Raw genomic sequence first — 18,502 nt, forward strand, 5'->3', positions numbered from 1 at the left:
TCATCAAGAGCTACCAGGAACTTGTGCAACAGTTCATACTGTATTGATTTGGCACTCCAGCACACTAGACGGGAAATGAAAAAATGACTTTGTACTGCTGCAAGATGTCCAGACTCGTCATTTCTAAATTTTTGTTCGATAAAGCAGTGATAATGATTAATTAAAATATCCTCAGTAAAGACCAGTCCTACTGAGAGCTGTACATGCAAACTATTATAATCATGAGTTGGAATGTTTTTAATCATGAGCAGTTTTATATAACTATAAAACTATAAAGCCTTAGGCTTAAATTTAGACTGTGACATAAGGCTCTAATTTTGCTACCAGCCAAAATGTAATTTGCTGGTTAACACTAGTGAATTGCTAACTTTGATTGGTACTCTGTTTTCATTATCATAAATGAACATTCCTGCACTAATGTTGGAGGAGCAACGCAACAGAGGCTGGAACCTTCAAAATCTGATGATATAAGGGACCTCATCTTTCTTACAATCCAGTTTGTGGATGCTCACTTTTTATGCCACCTCACTTCAGTATAAAATAGTAAAAATGCAACCCAGTCCTGCATTATATTTTTATTATTTGCTGCACATTAAGTAAAGGATAACTATGCACTTTAAAAAGGGAATATGTGGTCAATCATATTTAGGAGAAAATATTGTAAAGTTTACATAAAAATATTTAGTTTCTCTTCAAAACATGATTTTACTGCTTATACTAAATTTCATTTAAATAAGTATCTAACTTACAAGTTTGAATTATGTAGAGGGAATGACTTAATTTTTATTCCAGGGCTTTGAAAATACACAATCACATCACAAAAAACTAATTATGTTAATACAAATTCATTCACGTAGAACCAATGTATGCATCTGAATTAAGTAAATTCAGTTAATTCATTTTTTTCAGTGTAGGATGTTAGGTTAGGGAACAAAACCAATAAGAAAAATCTTCTTTCAACCCATCAAACAATATTTGTTTGGTAGTAATGCAGTCAGCCATAATTCTTACACTGTATTAGGAACACCTGCTCAATCTGCAATTATCCAATCAGCCAATCAAGAGGCAGCAGCACAAAGAATAAAATCATGCAGATGCAGGTCAAGAGCTTCAGCTTCAGGAAAAATGTGATTTTAGAGACTTTAATCCTGGTGCCAGATATTTGAGGTTGATGTTTGCTGATCTCCTGGTATTTTCATGCACAACAGTCTCTAGACTTTACATAGAATAGTGTGACATTGATTGAGCAGCAGCTCTGCCAGCAGAAACGTCTTGTTGATGAGTGAGGTCTGAGGAGAATTGCCAGATTGGTTTAAGCTGAGAAATCTACAGTAACTTGAATACCACTCCCAACAACTGTGGTGAGCAGAACAGCACCTTAAAATACACAATACATTAAACCTTGAGGCGGATGAGTCATAATAGCAGAAGATCACACTGAGTTCCACTCCTGTCAACCAAAAACAGGAATGTGAATTTCGGTTGCGTGAATCAGCAAGTGTACAGGTTTCCTGATAAAGTGGTCAGTGACTGTATGTAGTGATCAATGGGAATGCTATACCTTAGAAAAAATAAAAAATGTTGTTCATAACTAACTTTATCACATTTATGTATATAAGGTTTTATAAAAAAAATGTACAGTGCACACTAGAGTATGAATATTTAAGTAATATTATGCCTCACTGGCATGTCAAGCAAAACAGCCACACTCTGTGACTAATACACACTGGTTCATTTTACTCATCTGGTTTACCTTGTTATCCTTATCCTTTGCCCATGTTTTATTTATATCTGTATTAGCCTTATAGTGGTACATTTAACCCCTATTTACACGTTTTAATAATGTATTTATATACTTCCACTACCTTTATAAAAAGAATTGATTTGTTTATTTATTTTACAATTGCACAGTGTCGCATCACATTATCTGATATATAAAAATACAAAATAAGAAAAACAGGACCTTTTTGTCTAATAATACCCTACTTTACTGCCATTTATATGTCTTCATGTTGAGAGAAAATATCAAAAGACCCCAGATAAAAATGTTATAATTAGAGTTAAGTCTAAATATAAATCTATTACATTATAAAAAAGGATTCAGCGCTGCAATAATGATGTGCCTTTGGATTTCCCTAAAAGTATCATGTGGACTGTAATTGGCTTCCTAATCAGTGTTGGGTCTGATTTAGCAGGTGAATACACCAAAGTCAGCTTGAGTCACACTAAAATCACCATGGAAACAGCAACATCATACATACGCATATCTTCACAAAATTTAAGTCTGATTTGCCAACGCTTTTCTGAGTAAACACTGCACGACTGCCATGACAACAGCTTATTATGGAATTCTCCTCATGTCCTGTGAGAAACAGTTGGAAGTACCTGAGAGACTTATTATGCATCTTTAAACATGCCTCTCCGTGTTTGCCTGGTAAAAAGCAAAGGGTGCTTGGAGGCCACAGAGATGTGTATGCATGTGTGAGTGTGTCCCACCTGTCCAGAGATATGCAGCACAGGTGCAGGATGGAGGCAGTGGTGAGTAGCACGTCCAGTGAGGTGCGCACCAAGCAGAACGTCTCCCCGTAGATCCAGTTCTGATGGATTAGCTCGATGGCCCCAAACGGCATCACTAGCACTGATACCAGCAGGTCAGCAAAGGCCAGCGACACTATGAAGTAATTGGTCTTAATTTTCCTAAAAAGAAACAGAGTCTCAATATTAGCCTTTTAGATAAGATTAGAATCTTTTTCAGAAAACAAACATTACTATTCTGTATTGACCTCATATATTTTAAGGAGTTGGAGGCAAACTTAAAAAAATCAAATATGCACACATGAATACTCTATTAATGTTCCTTTCAACAAACACCAGAGGCTGAATACAGGGGGAAGACTGAGCTGCACGTTACTAATAAGGTTAATTTAAACCTGCCATTTCTTGTGCATATAGTTTTATTTTTAACAACAGTGTAATAAGAATAAAATTGGTTGCTAGTTTTCCATGCATTTAATTACTAAAACCTCTAATGGAATTGATCAACAGGAAAGAGAAGAATCATACTGTACAAAGTCAAAGTTCAGATATGTTAAACTACTTATCGAATGCTAGTTAATCAGCAGTACCGCCAGTATTTTGCGATCGCAGAATTGAATGCAAAATCAAGGAAACTCTGTAATATTCGCAGGAGCTTGCAATTTTTCAAAATTGCCGCATATATTCTGCAGATTTGGGCCAAGGCGCAATGTGACGTCTTCACAACACGCATTCAGCCAAAGTTCCCCTTCAATTAATGAGCATGAGTCTCATTTACCAACAAACATCACTGCAAAAGACTACAAAACAATTTCATACAAATGCAATTTCGCCAATTCAAGTAGTTATTCAAGTAAATGCAGTAACTTGGAAAAGGAAACCATTTGAAAACATAAATTTTAGGGGCTCCTGAGTTGTGCAACAGAAAAGCATTCACCCTATTGTCAGGAGATGACACAGCCATGAGTCAAGGGAGCAAAACTAGCTGTGCTCTGGGAGGGAGGGATTACATAGTCTCTCTTCCCTGTCAATCACAGAGACACTAGCCAATTGAGGGTACCTGTGAGATCATGTATGCGAAAGAAAGAAGATAGCACTTTCCACTGAGTGTGTTATGCTGCCGTGTGATGATACAAGTGCAGCAGTTTGAAAAGATTTATCTTAGAGGAAGCACATTAGTCTTCACCCTCACAAGTTGGTCGCTGTTGTATAATAGGAGAGAGTTAGTTGGCTGGTGGGTAGGAAGTGGTAATCAAATTGTGGAGAGAAAAAAAACAGCTCCTGATCCAAAAATCAATCAGTCTAACAATAATAGTTTTTGAGCATGCTGATACAAGATTAGATAGGACATACTATACATCCTATCTCAAATGCTTTTATCCTTCTTGATGCTACTTCACAAACTAACTTAGTCACCTCTGACCTCATGTACTGTAACATCATGTATGCAAAGTGACATAATGCAAAATCTTAGAGAAAAGAGGGTTGGAACTCCAGAATATTTTATTCAGCTAATTTCCCTTTCAATAAGAAATACAGCACTAATAAAAACTTGCTGAAAGTCATTCATCAGCAGGTATTCTTCATGCAACAATACAAAGACATCTAATAATAGATGTAAAACATAACAGCAGTGATATTATGTCATTCTAGACAGAAGTTACTCAACTGGAAGTAATTTAAAAGAGTGATATATGAGTAAAAGGGAGCTTCTTTTATAAAATGAAATCCTCCTTCAAGACACTTTATGTGTATTTAAATGAGGTATGTGCTGCATAATAGAAAGATATGTGTGTGCGTGTGTGTGTGTGCAGGTGTGTGTGGTAATCTCTGTATAGAATATCATAGCTTCTTCCACAGTGCTTGAGAAAGACCAGACCCTCTGGCACTCCATTAATAACTATTAAAACCCCAGCTGAGGGAGTGGGCTGTGAGAGCCGTTGAAAACACTGTGCTATATATAGCCTACTGAGAACCTCTAAACAGATTCAAATCACTCTATCATGTTTTCAGACGCATGGTATTAAAATGCACTACCCGCTGCCTGCTAACAATATACATCTGTGCAAGAAAGAAGACATGAAGTGTACTGACAGTTTTCATTTACCACTGCACATCTGATGTCTATTTGACATCAGATAATTATACCATCAGATTATATGTCAGTGTTTACAGAGCCCTATTATTAAAAGCCCATTGTTAAAGCATAATGATGCCAGATGGCTTATATAGAACCAACAGTGATGCAGCTGGATCAAACAATTTTCTGAGCCTGACTACTGTCTCTGTGATATGCCTACCGTTTGGATCACTGTCACATGAGGTACTGTTTCCCCTTCAAGCCTAGTACAGTGGGTATAAAAAGCACGCCTGGGTGCATTTAAAATCGCAGGTTCTCATGCTCTAAAATATGAAACCAAGATCAATCTCTTTGCGGCACATGGCTTCAGCTGTTGAATGAAACCAAGAAAATGTAAAGAAAATCATAGAGAAACAGTTGATCTGTATTTTCGATTAATCAGAATCACTTCACTGACTATATTTACATGCACATCAAATTCCATTTAAGGTCTATATTCAGGTTGGAGCCAAATTCAGAATACGGTGTTTATATGTGTACAGGCATCGGAATATTCCTGTATACATGGTTGTTCAAAGTTTGCCTGAGTTGCCTTTCCTAAATACCTAACCTACAGCTTAGCATCTGTTAGCACCCACAATTCCTTGTGGAAAGAGCATGCATTAATTTTGCATTCATTTGACATGCACATATATCGCAGTAGATTTTTGGAATAAGGTGTTTACATGCAACAAATGTCCGATTAAAACAGGCATATTCCAGGGGTGGGAATCAGAATTTGGGGAATCAGAATATTGTATTAGTCTGTAATATTAATACATGACTCAATACTAATTAGATTATTGCCAAATTCTGATTAATATTGGAATATTGATGTGCATGTAAACATAGCCATTGATGATAGAATGCTTATTACTTTTATGAGCTCAGTCACATGCCCCATTATAAAAGGATGTGAACACTTTTGCAACCAAATTATTGTAAGTTTTTTTCTTTTTCTTTTTTACCCTAAAAGTTCCTATTTGTTTATTCACTTGAATTTTGTTGGGTGCTATATCACAGTAAAGGTGGGAAAAGATCTAACATGATTTATCTTTACACTACCAAACTTGCTATTTTAACAGGAGTGTGCAGACTTACTATATCCACTGTATATAATGTGCTCGTGGATGTTCAATCACTGGTCATGGAAAGTCATCTTATTAACACACTTATCCAGTCCTTTTTAGTTCCACTTCATTTCTGAGCACACCTGAGCCAGAACAAAAAAGTATGTAGGATGTTCATTTGGCTCAGGTGTGCTGGAAAAAAGCAAAAATGCAGACAGGATGAGGATCCTCATAGACTGAAGTGGAACTGATACATTAGCGTGGTTAAAATATACTGTAATAATATTATTTTAAGTGGGCACAGGTGCACTCCAAAAAATTAAAATATGTTGAATATAGTCAACTGGCTATAGTATTTCCTATTATAAGTTTACAATAAACCAAATATTAATTACTAAACCTATTTCAAGACATTTTTTACTAATTTCAAGTTTGAAATTGTATGCCAATCTAGGGAATAAAATCTAGAACAAGGCTTAATGGTCTTATATTTGTTTAAAAACAATCTAATAAAGAGAAATATTTGTTCAATTTGCCTGTTCAAGATATTTTTACTTTCTAAGTGCAATATATTAAAATTACAGTTCTCAGCTTTGCTTGTTGTGCCCATCTGGGTTTCCTCTAGGTCCTTTGGTTTCCCAAAATCTGGATGGATGGATGGATGGATAGATAGAGCTCAGATTCTAACTGTGGACCATGGAGCTGTGAGGTGGCAATGCTATCCACTGCACTGCTCTGACTAGTTCATTTTATCAAAAACGAATAATTACATAATTACCTCAGATTGAATCAGGTGTGTTATAGCAATGCAAACACTATATTTAACACTGCTTTCACTTTCAGCTGGTTCACTGGGCTGATAATGAGCCCAATTCAAGAGCTAACAAAAGATATTCAAGTGATGTGTGATCTAAAAATGCCATGAAATCACTTCCAGAAATGCTACAGTGTTGCTGCAATGTTTAATTTAGTTTAGTTTATTGATTTATAAAGCACATTTAAAACAACAGATGTTGAAACCAAAGTGCTGTACACGAAATATAAAACAGAATTAAAACTAATTAAAAGAGTAAACAAAAACCAAAGAAAAGACCAATGAAAAAATGTACACCGACATTTAAAATATAAAGAATACAAATAAGTTTTCAAGGAGGATCTAAACACTGAAACGGAAGGGGAAGATCTAAAAGCATAAAAGTCTTCCTTATAAAAGGAAGAGTTTGATGCTTCTTGGAATTAATATACTGATTTTGTCATTTAAAATACTTCTTGATCACACCTCTTAAACCGCATCTTTTAAATATTTTATCTTATAAATAGTATATTTATAGAAATATTACTTATTGATTTATTTAATACTTATGTTTAGCATGGTTAAGAGGTTAAATGGTAAATGAACACATCTTTAAGGCACAGAAATGTAGCATATAATCTGAAATTATGGGGAAGTATTTGAAAATGAGATTGGAATGTGTTACCACTTTGACATGGTTTCAATAGACATGACACGAAAGGCTGATTTTTGACTGAAAAAAGCTCTTTGAAAAGCCACTAAAATTTGGTTCAAAGAGCTGACTACTGAGAATGCTAATTCCCTAGGTTTTACCCTCTGGCCAAGATTTCAGGTTCCTCTGGCTAGGAAAGAAGGAGGTGGCATTACAATACGTGTGGACTGTGATGATGACTGAAAATATTTCACACGATGACCTTCTCTACACAACCACAGTGTTGATCCTTCAGACATAATGCCATTATGTGATGTTATATATGAGGGTCATAGGGCCTTCTCCATAAACGTGGTGTAAAATAATCATCATACTGTATTTAGATGAAGCAAAGGTTTTTGCTGTTGATTATGTGCTCAACATACAGTATGTCTAACATTGTAAGTGTCCAGTCAAGCAGCTGTTTTCATTCAAGCAAAAATTGTCATTGCAAAAACTCAGTTCACAATAGCACTCTGGCGTCTATTGGATACTCCATGACCTCCATGACAAAAATCCCAGAAGCACTGTCCAGCTCACTCTAAATGACATGTATTGCTTTCAAACTGTATCTCTGGCATACAGTCAAGTGTAGATGAGGCTCATATGTTACATAAACATTTCATTTGGAGGCATCCATGACAAACAGCCTCTGATCCAAAAATCCACCCATTTAACAACAGTAAATGAAAGAACTGCTTATCATATGACTTTGACAAAATGGAGCTTGAGTCATATTCTGCAGTTGTTATTTCATCTATCATTTAAGCAAGACATCAAAAAACATGACAGAAGACAAAGAAGCTATGGATGTGTTTTTATTGCACTTAACATTAAATAAGCATATTGTTGAAAACATATTAGTTCTCCCGTTCATAAGAAGAGAAAACTTTTAAAACCAAAAATTTCACTTTTTTTGTGGATGGGAAAACATATGTTTTGAAAATACTGATATCACAGCATCAACCTGCTCATTCCCATTGTGTTTTTAATTTTTCTTAATTTATTGTGTGTGTATTATGAATGCGCTGTGTTCATTTACCATGACTTCTGACCAGGTTGTTAGTTTGTGGTCTATTATTCCTTATTTGCTAACATTTTTACAATTTAATTTCACTTTGCTTTATTATTACACCTCCAGGAACATGATACACACTGTACTGCTCCTGAATCCCCTGCTCCGGTGGTACAAATGGTACTGCAAGCGGAGATTTTGGGTAAGACTCTTGTTGACTTTTTATTCAAGGGTAACCTTAAGCAGTAGTTCACCTTGTCTAACGCTCAATACGCATGCTCTTCACGTTTGACAAAACAGTTTATGACATGCTATCACTGGCCTGGCGTGTTCATGCCAGCATTTTCAAATTGTTTTGACATTTTCATTTGGATGGAGATATTTTCAAAAATGTTGTCCATGTGGACAGGATTTTTTTTTAATGGAGAGGTAAAAACTATGTTTTAAAAAATATCAATATATGTATAAGTGGACAAAACGTAGTCACTAATGTGGGGGAGGAGGTTGTTGCAGATCCAAAAAAATCGTCATCAGCTGGAAAATATGGGATAAAATCATGTAGTGTGAACTCATTATGAACAGGCAACTAGCCGATACAACCACTGATTTTATTGAAATCATTCAAATTAAAACAACAACAAAAAATGGTTGAATAATACCAGAGATGTGGGGGCCTAACTGGAAAAAAAACTGGACTAGACAGAGGGCAGGAAATGATGTCATGGGTTGCTAGATCCAAAGTTAGGACTGTTTTAACTCTTAGAATCTGATCTAATTCTATTCTGGACCTAATCAGACCTAATTTAATTCTATTCATATGCAGTGATTTTGGTAGAGCAAAAAAAAAAAAAAAGAAGGTATATAAATAAAAAAAGGTGAAGCTTTTCTGTGAGGTTAATAGATGAGTGACAAAGTACAACAAGGAGAACGTGAAGTTATAAGAGGAGGGACTCTGACCTGAGTTGCCGGTCCTTGCAGACGGCCACCATGACCAGTAGGTTTCCCAGGACACTCATAAGCATGACCAGCGACAGGAAGCTGATGAGAGCAACTCTCTTCGCCATACCGTTGCTGTGGCAACAGAGAGATGATAAGGACTTATTTGATAGCAATCAATAGCATGGCACTCATTAATGTCTGATTACAAACAGTTTTAATGAGCTGATTGACATTTCATGGTCCAATGATGAAACAGCAAACCAATATGTTCTATTATTTCTAATATTAAATATTACATAAATGGCATGCAAATTGCTCAGCTTGTTTACAAATTGCACATGTAAGCATGAAACGTATAAGTGGTTGGATTTGATAAACTGACCTGATAAAAGAATTCTGCCACAAGTAGAAACATTGACATAAGCACTGGCCAGAAATATAAGCATGAAAAAGCAGCATGTGTGTGAATGCGTCAGAGTAGAGAAGCCATCTTTCAGAGATAATGAGGATGCAGCTTAAGTCTGCTAACACTCAACTGACGAATAAAGAAAAATCTGACCTCGATGAAAGAAAACAGGAAGCCAAGTCTCTGCCCTCTCCTCAGCACCATCCTGCACTCACACCCCGATAAATCTTGTGAAAATATACAGCAATTCAAAATGATTTTAAATTGATAGAGTAACTTGCTACTGTCCAATTATACAGGGCTTCAAAGCCCAATTAAAACTTTAAAGCTGCTGGATGTAAAATTTGGGTAGAAAAATGTCACAAGCTAAACTTTGTATCATCCACTGCACAGATTTATCTTACAATTGCCAAATCTAAAGATCAAATTTGAGAGAGATTTCAAGGCTGTGTTCAAATCACACTTAGTCATATGCCTTAATAGTAATGACACCGAGCATCCATTCATACATCCATTTTCTGTACCCTCTACACAGGGTCGTGGAGAGCCTGGAGCCTATCCCAGGGAACTTGGGACACAAGGCGGGGACACCCTGGAGAGGGTATCAATCCCATGACAGGGCACACTCTCACATTATTATATATGGACAATTTAGAGATGCCTACAACGCATATCTTTGGACTGGGGTAAACCTCAGAAGCACAGGGAGAACATGCAAGCTCTGCACACACAAGCTCTCAGCAGAGGCAGGAATTGAACCCCCAATCCTGGAGGTGTTAACCACTAAGCCACCGTGCCCCCGATGACACCGGCTGTGTACTGATAAAGTATTTAGTGTGGTAGTATGCAGTATTTGGGATGTAGCCCAAGTATTTGGGAAGTAGCTTGAGAGTGGTGCAAAAGGAAGTTGCATGAAGTTAACAACATTATGCAAATGAAAAATTAATATCTTCAGGATGTGGGCAATCAGATGAGTCATTTTTAATCTAATCTCTGTGTATTGTTGTCCAGCCTGTCAAACACATCAAAATAGATAGTCTTAGCATGCCAGATAATATGCAAAACAATAAATATACACAAGGGTGAGATAAAACCCTGGATGATTCACTCTCATGTGATATAACCAAGTTGAAAATGCTGTAATAAAAGAATCACACAAACACCTTCTGTTAGTCACTAGATGGCTATTATGAGTTTCCTAGCTAAATCACTTGAAACCTAAATAACTAAACAACTATGTAATGATATAAACTCTACAGCAAAGATAAACTGGCTGACTATCATCTTTCATTCCCACCAAACAAGACAGCAAATAAATGCCTTACCTGGTCAGCATGAAATATTATACTCGACCCCCTGACACTGCATTGAATGTGAACCACTATTACAGGATTATCAGGGTGACTGACAGCAGCTCAGGAATATCATATTATAAAAAAATAAGGTGTTTTCCTGACTCAATTATTATGTTACTTTTCCATTTTTTAACACTGTAAATTTAAGGAACCAGAGTCATTTCTTTCACATTCCATTCCCGAGTCTGTGACCGTGTGGTTGGACACTGTGATGGGAACAACACTATGTGTGATGTGTGATGATAGCCAAAACCTTTGACCCCTCGTGTGTTCTGGAGCTGATGGTGTAATCAGCACACAGCAGCTTAATCAAAGCTTTAAGTGAGCTGCCCTCAGGTCAACTAGTACACCAGCCTGATTGTTGGATGGGTCACGGAGCAGCTCAGCTCTGTGCAGTAGGCTGAAAACAAATTTCTCATTTTAATCATTTAGTGGCCTTTGTGCCAATCACATTAGAGTCACTGCAACAGCAACAAGCTAGATACTGAAAGTGTATAGGGGATATTTGCTCTAAATCTACTGACTGAAGTAGATATATAATATGTGTGTTTTTACCCAAACTGTTGCCACAAACTTAGAATCACACACGTGCTTCTTGCTGATAAGTGTAGAACAAATTCTACAGCTATATTTCCAACCCCAATTCCAAAAAAGCTGGGACGCTCTATAAAATGTCAATAAAAACAGAATACAATGATTTGCAAATCTCATAAACTCACATTATTCACAATAGAACATAGAAAACATATTAAATGTTTAAACTGAGGAATTGTACCATTTTAAGGAAAAAATAAGGTAATTTTGAATTTGATGGCCGCAACACACCTCAAAAAAGTTGGGAGGGGCAACAAAAGGCTGGAAAAGTAAATGTTTCTAAAAAGAAACAGCTGGAGGTTAATTGGCAACAGGTCAGTAACATGATTGGGTATAAAAAGATTATCTTAGAGAGTCAGAGGCAGATGTTCAGTCTTCATTTGAAGACAGTCACTAACTCAGCTGTTTAGACAGCCAGGGGAAGTTCATTATATCACCTGGGTGCCTGTATAGAGAAATGCCCTGAGAGATGATGGGCCCAGCCGAGCAGTGCTACTGTACTGGCGCTCAGAGGGAAAAGAGCAGGGTCTAATAAGTGCATTAAGGTAAACAGAAGCAAGTCCATTTTGTTTATTATATGTAATATTAAGTTCTCATAGTTATTAACTTGTTTGATTTATCACTTGAATTGAATAGGTCTAATACAAACATAAATAGTTTAATAACAAATAGGACTTTAAATAATGTCAACTTGGACCTAATGTGTTCTGTCAGTGGAAAGTTCAGGAATATTATTGTACACATTTATATTAATGTGTACTCTATGTTGAGATGGTCCATGGAATTTTTCATATTTCATATTCACCATTAAAGAAGATCCTGGCTACAAATGGTTTGAGAAACACTGCCCTAAAGGATTCAGATATTATGCAAAAGTAATAGGCTTACTGATAAAACCCACTTGAAAGCCCAGGTGAAACTAAATTACTGAACATTACCACGGCACAGTTCATAAAAGTAAACCCACTCTATGAAATACAGTCTTCTAAACAGGTTAATGCTCAAACTCTCAAAGCTGTAACAGTTCTGATATTTAGAAACAGTGACTTACAGTAGTACGGAATCAGGTTGCCATCTTTTGTGCTATAGACTGAATTTCCTTTTGGCAATAAGGCTTGAGTCTTTCAAACCCACTAAGAATCTAGATTTACTGGGAAACCAGGAAAGGCATAAAAGATCACAGTGGTATCAACTTTGTATTGATTTGTGCTGACGCTGCCCTCTAAGAGCACACACGGACCCAAAACATGCAAGAAAAAAATCCTCCACAGCGCCACCATTTGCCTTTAATTTTCACCTGTCTCTATAGCTTTCCACTCTTTTAACAGGAGCAATGCTCAGCTTAGTTGACTGCACATTTAAGTCAGTCTGTGTACATCAGAGAGACATTATTTCCTTCCAGCAGTGTAGCTATTTACTAAACATGCCACATTTTTAGAGAATAAATCAGGAAAATAAGTCAGCTAGAAGAAAGAATAGACAGGAAGTGGTGTTCACATTCTGAAAAGCAAAGAAATACTTCGACTCGTTCCCACACATCCAAGGTTCTCCATAATCTCCAGTTTCATTTGCATATGAACACTCGGCAGCCGTGAGGAAACAAAATATGTCCATCAATTGACCTGTATTTTTCTAGGCATGCAATACTCACACAATCATAAATCCATTTCCTGACAATTATCATTCATGTTTTTGCTTCATCCCCGTTCACAGACTGATGGTAATTAATTTAGAAATACTATAACTAGCACCTGGGAATGGATCAGGGGTCTACAAATGTTGAATTCACAGGCATGTTTCTGTCCCAGGAAACAAACAGGGCTTTTATATTAAAATCTCTACAGGGCTTCAGTGGATGACTGGCATGGATTTAAATGTATCTTTAAAAGATTCGAAATGGCTGACTGTTTACGTGCTATTCAGGTAAATCACTGTAAAGAAGTGTGTGTACATGTATGGGCATGTGGTATGTAATTAAATCGCAGATACTGCACGTGTGTGTGTGTGTGTGTGTGTACAATGCTCAATTACCCTTATCTTCAGTAGCATACCCTGGGTCCATACCATAAATCTTCCCTATAGTCGTAACTATTCTCAGTTACTTATTGTGTTTGCTTAAGTGCGGCACTTAGCAGCAGTAGCATATTATTCGATAGAAACTGCACATCAATATGATAATGCATTAATCTATTAGAATAGATCCAACTTGATCATTAAGTCTTATCATGCCAAGATTTAAAGAGTTCTGTAAGGCCTTCAGAAAAATGGGTTGTGGATGCCTGAGTCTGACAAGGGATTTACAAAGTCTGATGCAAAAAGAAGTCTTGTGTTTCACCCCGATTACGTTCGTTATTTAAACCCCTCATGTATCTATGTATGTCATGAAATACTGCGGGAGTGTTCTCACTGTGCCAAGACTTTGTTCCTTGTGTTTTGTTTAATATTTTTGATCATGTTCTCTTTCTCGATTCCTGTTTAGCATTGTTTATTCCCATTTGCCGATTGCCTGACCAATTGCGTGTTTTTGACCACACTATTTGCATCTGTTCTCAACCTCCAATACATGACAGGGTGTACTTATTTTTTCACATGACTGTATTATCATTTCTATAGTAACAGTAGTGACAGTAGATACACAGAAAATAGTGCTTTGTAATATATATAAAGAACGGCTGGTAAGGAAAACGAGACAAGAGAGAACAGGAACTAACTTTGTTTCGCAGAGGTTGCATAACATTAACCATAACTTTAAACATTTATAAATAGCACAATATGTCATTCATTAATAAATTAGAAAATTGCAATCGCTTAGGATGGTCATGCCATATAACACCACGCTGGTATGGCTTATTTTCCGATAACAGCATGTGCCATTGAGTATTATTTTTAGAACAACTGTCTAAAAATCCTTGTGAGGACCTTCCACTGACATAATTTTTAATGCATCTAATTAATGCTATGCTGAATCTAAATATAACCTAACCTTCACTTCAGTAACCCATAAGGATTTTTAAATAAACACTGCAGTTTTTGTGTAAAAAAAGAAAAGAAAAAGTTTTCTTAATGGGGCCAGGCACATATTCAGTTAGATATTCCTAGGCTTGCTGGGACATTTTATTGCCACCAAGATATAAAAACATGTCCACACCCCACACATAATCAACCATTTAATTACTTTCATTTGAATTATTAGTTAAAATAGATTCAATATTAAGGATAAAGAATTAAAAATCCCAGTAACAGTAAGGTGTTTCATCAGTACAATCCTTAAGGTATTGCATAAGTACAATCGTTAAGCTATGAAATTTGAAAAATAGCACACATTTCAGCTGATTAACACATCAGCCATTTCTTCCCCCTTTATTCTCATTTTGTTGACCAGCAGCAGATGTTATCCACTGTACTGGAATTCACCACCAGCCCTTACACAAAGTTCAGTATATATGAGATATGAGATCTGAATGGAGAGATTTACATTCTGCTTTTAGTCCCATAACATGGATCAAAGGACTTAATTTTACTGAATATTTGAATATTTAGTTAAAGTACTATAACTATGTTGTTGATTAAAATGTTAAAACATGCCAGCATTACCCCAAACTATACATAAGCTGATTGTTTTTCTTCTCAATAACCCAATGAATCCTGTCCTACATTATATTCTTAAGAGACAGCAAAATAAATCTCTCCTGATAAGCATAAATTATAACAAGCAGAAGAACATGTGGTTTGGAGTGATATCAAGCAGTGACACTATAGACCACGCTCAAGGACGTAAATGTAAATGTAAGAAAAGGGGAGAAAAGGCATAATCCAAGACTGAACGCAGCACTTGGAGAAGATGATAATCATGAGCTGAGCCCGGGCTTCCTGCGTTTTATCAATGGGGATTTTGACAGTTTTGTTAGACACACTAAAATAGTAATTCACATGGAACCAGGCAGCTGCCTGAACTATTCAACCCTCACTGTGCAGCCAACTAGGGACTCGCACACAACAAGACCTGAATGAACGCCCTGTTTTACATCAGTTATTGGAAACCATGCTTTTTTCCTCCCGCACAAATTAACTACAACACCTGCAACAATGTTCCAAGGCCAGAGACAATCACACTGCCAGTTGCAGCCAAACATCATGGAAATGCCTAAAAGTCAGTTCAAGTTTAATTAGCCTGTTCACTGCTATTTACACCTTCTTCTACTTCAATGATGCATGAAAATTGTCACAATATCCTTAAGGTTAATTTGGGTGAGCAGTAATCAGATAGAGCTGGTGGGAAAGTTAATTCCAGGAGAGGAAGGCCACATGTCTGCTGCTGAAAAATGAGCCAGTGCTCAAGATCACTCTCTTACAGCCATTACAGAGGAAGTGGATTGATTCTTCTTCCCCTTCAACGAAGCAGGTAACAGACATGAGTGTCAAGCATCAATAATGCACAATCATGCACCAATAATAATAAACATGATTAAAGCAACTTTAAAGCATATGAATGAGGATCATTTCTACATGGGTCAAAGGTAGAGCATACATATTAAGACATACAGTAAGTAATAGTTTTCTAACCTCTCACTGGTATCAACTTCCTCCATCACAGGCATCTGGCCGCTGGAACTCAGATTCATGTACCCATAGAAGAACAGCGTCTCTGTAAAGTAAAGAGAGAAAGACATTAATCTAATCCTGATAGAGACTACAGACATAAAGCATCAGTGAAACTGCTTCTGAGAAACTACCATCTGTGATTTGCTGTTTCATTAATTCGAATTATCACATAAATTTAATGCACTGTATTGTATTGTAATACTGTATTGTATCTGCATTATCCTCTGAATAGAGGAAACAATTATATTCTGTAAATTGTGTACAGTGGATATAAAAAACACACCCCTGTTAAAATTTAAAAAGTTGTTGTGATTAAAAAAAAAAAAAATTACGTCAGAACTTTTTCTACCCTCAATTGCAACATATTAAAATAAGTGGAAAACAATCAGAAATGTGTTATAATGTGTTACTGGTAAAATGTGTTATTGTTAGAGATGCATCGATACGAAATTTCTCAGCCGATACCGATAGACGATTATTCAGAGTGATCTTGGCCGATACTAATAGTTTGGTGGTTCTTCCTTAATTAATAATAATTAATTCCACAATTTTGAAAAAAATGCAAATAAAAACTTTATTCTCTCCATTTTAACAAGCTGTTCCACAGTAACTGGTCTCATAAACAGAAAACACATTACTCAAATTAACATTAACACATTAACTAAATACTGAAGATTAAAGTAAGATTTCCTAACTTATTGAATGTTATTAATTCAGATTAACAGAATTAATTAACCGAATTCTAAAAAACCTCCAGTTAGGCTACTTCATCATTGAACATCAAATTGGTAATATATAATAGAAACTTTTTTTGATGATATTAACTCACAGTAACATTAACTGGATATGAAACATACTACTCTAAAAATATATTTTTCTGTGCAGTATATACCTTTTTTTGTCAACTTATCTTCATTTAAATCTTTCAACAGTGTACTGGCGCTTCAATTCTGTACGAGCAGCAGAAACTCCCGCTTCACTGCTGCAGCGTCTGGTGAAACTTTTAGCAGTGCAGAGCCTACAAACTGCAGTTTTGTCATCATTCCACACAAGAGACACAGCAGGAATTCAATCTGTTTTCCCGCCCTCTTTTGATTGACAGGATATAATCGGCCCTGATCATCGGATGTTTTTAAACTATCGGCCAATGGCCAATAGCGTGAAAAAATTGCATTTATCGGCCGATATCAATTATTGTCCTATACATCGGTGCATCTCTAGTTATTGTCTAATGAGACCAATTCCAAAAAGTAATAATAATTCTGTCAATCCAAAATGTATGTTTGCTGCAAACCCACGGCGAAGCATGGTGGTGGCAGTATTGGGCTTTAGGGCTGCTTTTTTTTAGCCAGAACTGGGGCTTTTACGAAAGTGGAGGCAATTACGACTGGCTACAAATAGCAGTCCATTTTATTGCAAAACCTTCAGGTGTCTGTTAGTAAGCTGAAGATGAGAAGGAATTTCACTTTTCAGCACGACAACGAACCGAAGCATACAATCAACAATGGAATGGCTTAACCAAAAGAAGATCAAAGTTTTTGAATGATCTAGCCAGAGCCCAGACCTGAATCCAACTAAAAATCTATGGGGTGACAGGAAGCAGGCTGTGCACAGGAGATGCCCTTACAATTTGATGGATCTAGAATGTTTTTGCAAGAAAACATTTTGAAAATATTGCCAAGTCAAAATGTGCCACGCTGATAGACTCTTACCTAAAAAGACTGAGTGGTATAATAAAAACAAAAAGTGCTTCAATAAAGTATTAGTTTAGGGGTGTGCACATTTAAGCAACTAGTTTATTGCTAGATTTTTTTTTCTTTTTTCCCCTTGTTTTTCCACTTTATTTTATGCTTTGCAAAAAGGCAAGAAAAAATCTGACATGATTTATTTTACAATAGTGTCATTCTTTTACTTCACAAAAACCTGCCATTTTAACAGGGGTGTGTAGACTTTTTATATCCATTGTATGTATTAAATTAACTGAACTGGGTATACAAAAGAAAAAGATTCCCTGCCTGTTCAAAATGAATGTCATACAGACAAAATAAAAATATAATGACTAATACTTTATACTCTATTATTAAAGGAGCAACACAGAAGAAGTCACTCAAAAAAACAAAATTTTACAATACATACAACCCTATTTGTATATGAGGTCAGGACAAAAGAATGTTAATTTTGTACAGGAGTAGCATGGGGTGTAGAATTGAAATTAGTTCAACAAGTTCATTATAAATTGCACAAAAAAGAATGCCAGCAGCTAATTCAAAACATATGCATAAGCTTAATAGAAGAATTGGAAAAGAACCTCCATCAACCAAGATCCATTATGTAATGTGTTGAATTCGATTGTTTAAAATACACTGTTCAATTCGATGGACTG

The 18,502-nt window shown here is 36.1% G+C and overlaps 1 protein-coding gene and 1 long non-coding RNA gene across 5 annotated transcripts in view; one reads left to right on the forward strand and one right to left on the reverse strand.

Annotated features, from left to right (window-relative positions):
- Positions 1-18,502, reverse strand: part of htr4 (5-hydroxytryptamine receptor 4) — a 100,101-nt gene that overhangs the window by 51,927 nt on the left and 29,672 nt on the right. For all 3 annotated transcript variants that reach the window (XM_017475225.3, XM_017475226.3, XM_017475227.3), the window contains 3 exons: positions 16,081-16,162; positions 9,181-9,294; positions 2,497-2,697 (listed from right to left, as the gene is read on the reverse strand). In XM_017475225.3, coding sequence (XP_017330714.1) covers positions 2,497-2,697; positions 9,181-9,294; positions 16,081-16,162 — 397 coding nt within the window. The remainder of the gene's footprint in view (positions 1-2,496; positions 2,698-9,180; positions 9,295-16,080; positions 16,163-18,502) is intronic.
- Positions 917-11,193, forward strand: LOC108269381 (uncharacterized). Of its 2 annotated transcripts, XR_008396884.1 has the most exons (4): positions 917-1,361; positions 6,350-6,517; positions 8,350-8,425; positions 10,104-11,193. It is a non-coding gene; the product is annotated as an uncharacterized LOC108269381 (long non-coding RNA). The 2 variants fall into 2 exon arrangements; XR_001813453.3 differs by lacking the exon at positions 6,350-6,517 and having other exon boundaries at positions 1,071-1,361.

Source organism: Ictalurus punctatus, chromosome 8 (genome assembly GCF_001660625.3).
Source record: "Ictalurus punctatus breed USDA103 chromosome 8, Coco_2.0, whole genome shotgun sequence".
Classification (NCBI taxonomy): Eukaryota; Metazoa; Chordata; class Actinopteri; order Siluriformes; family Ictaluridae; genus Ictalurus; species Ictalurus punctatus.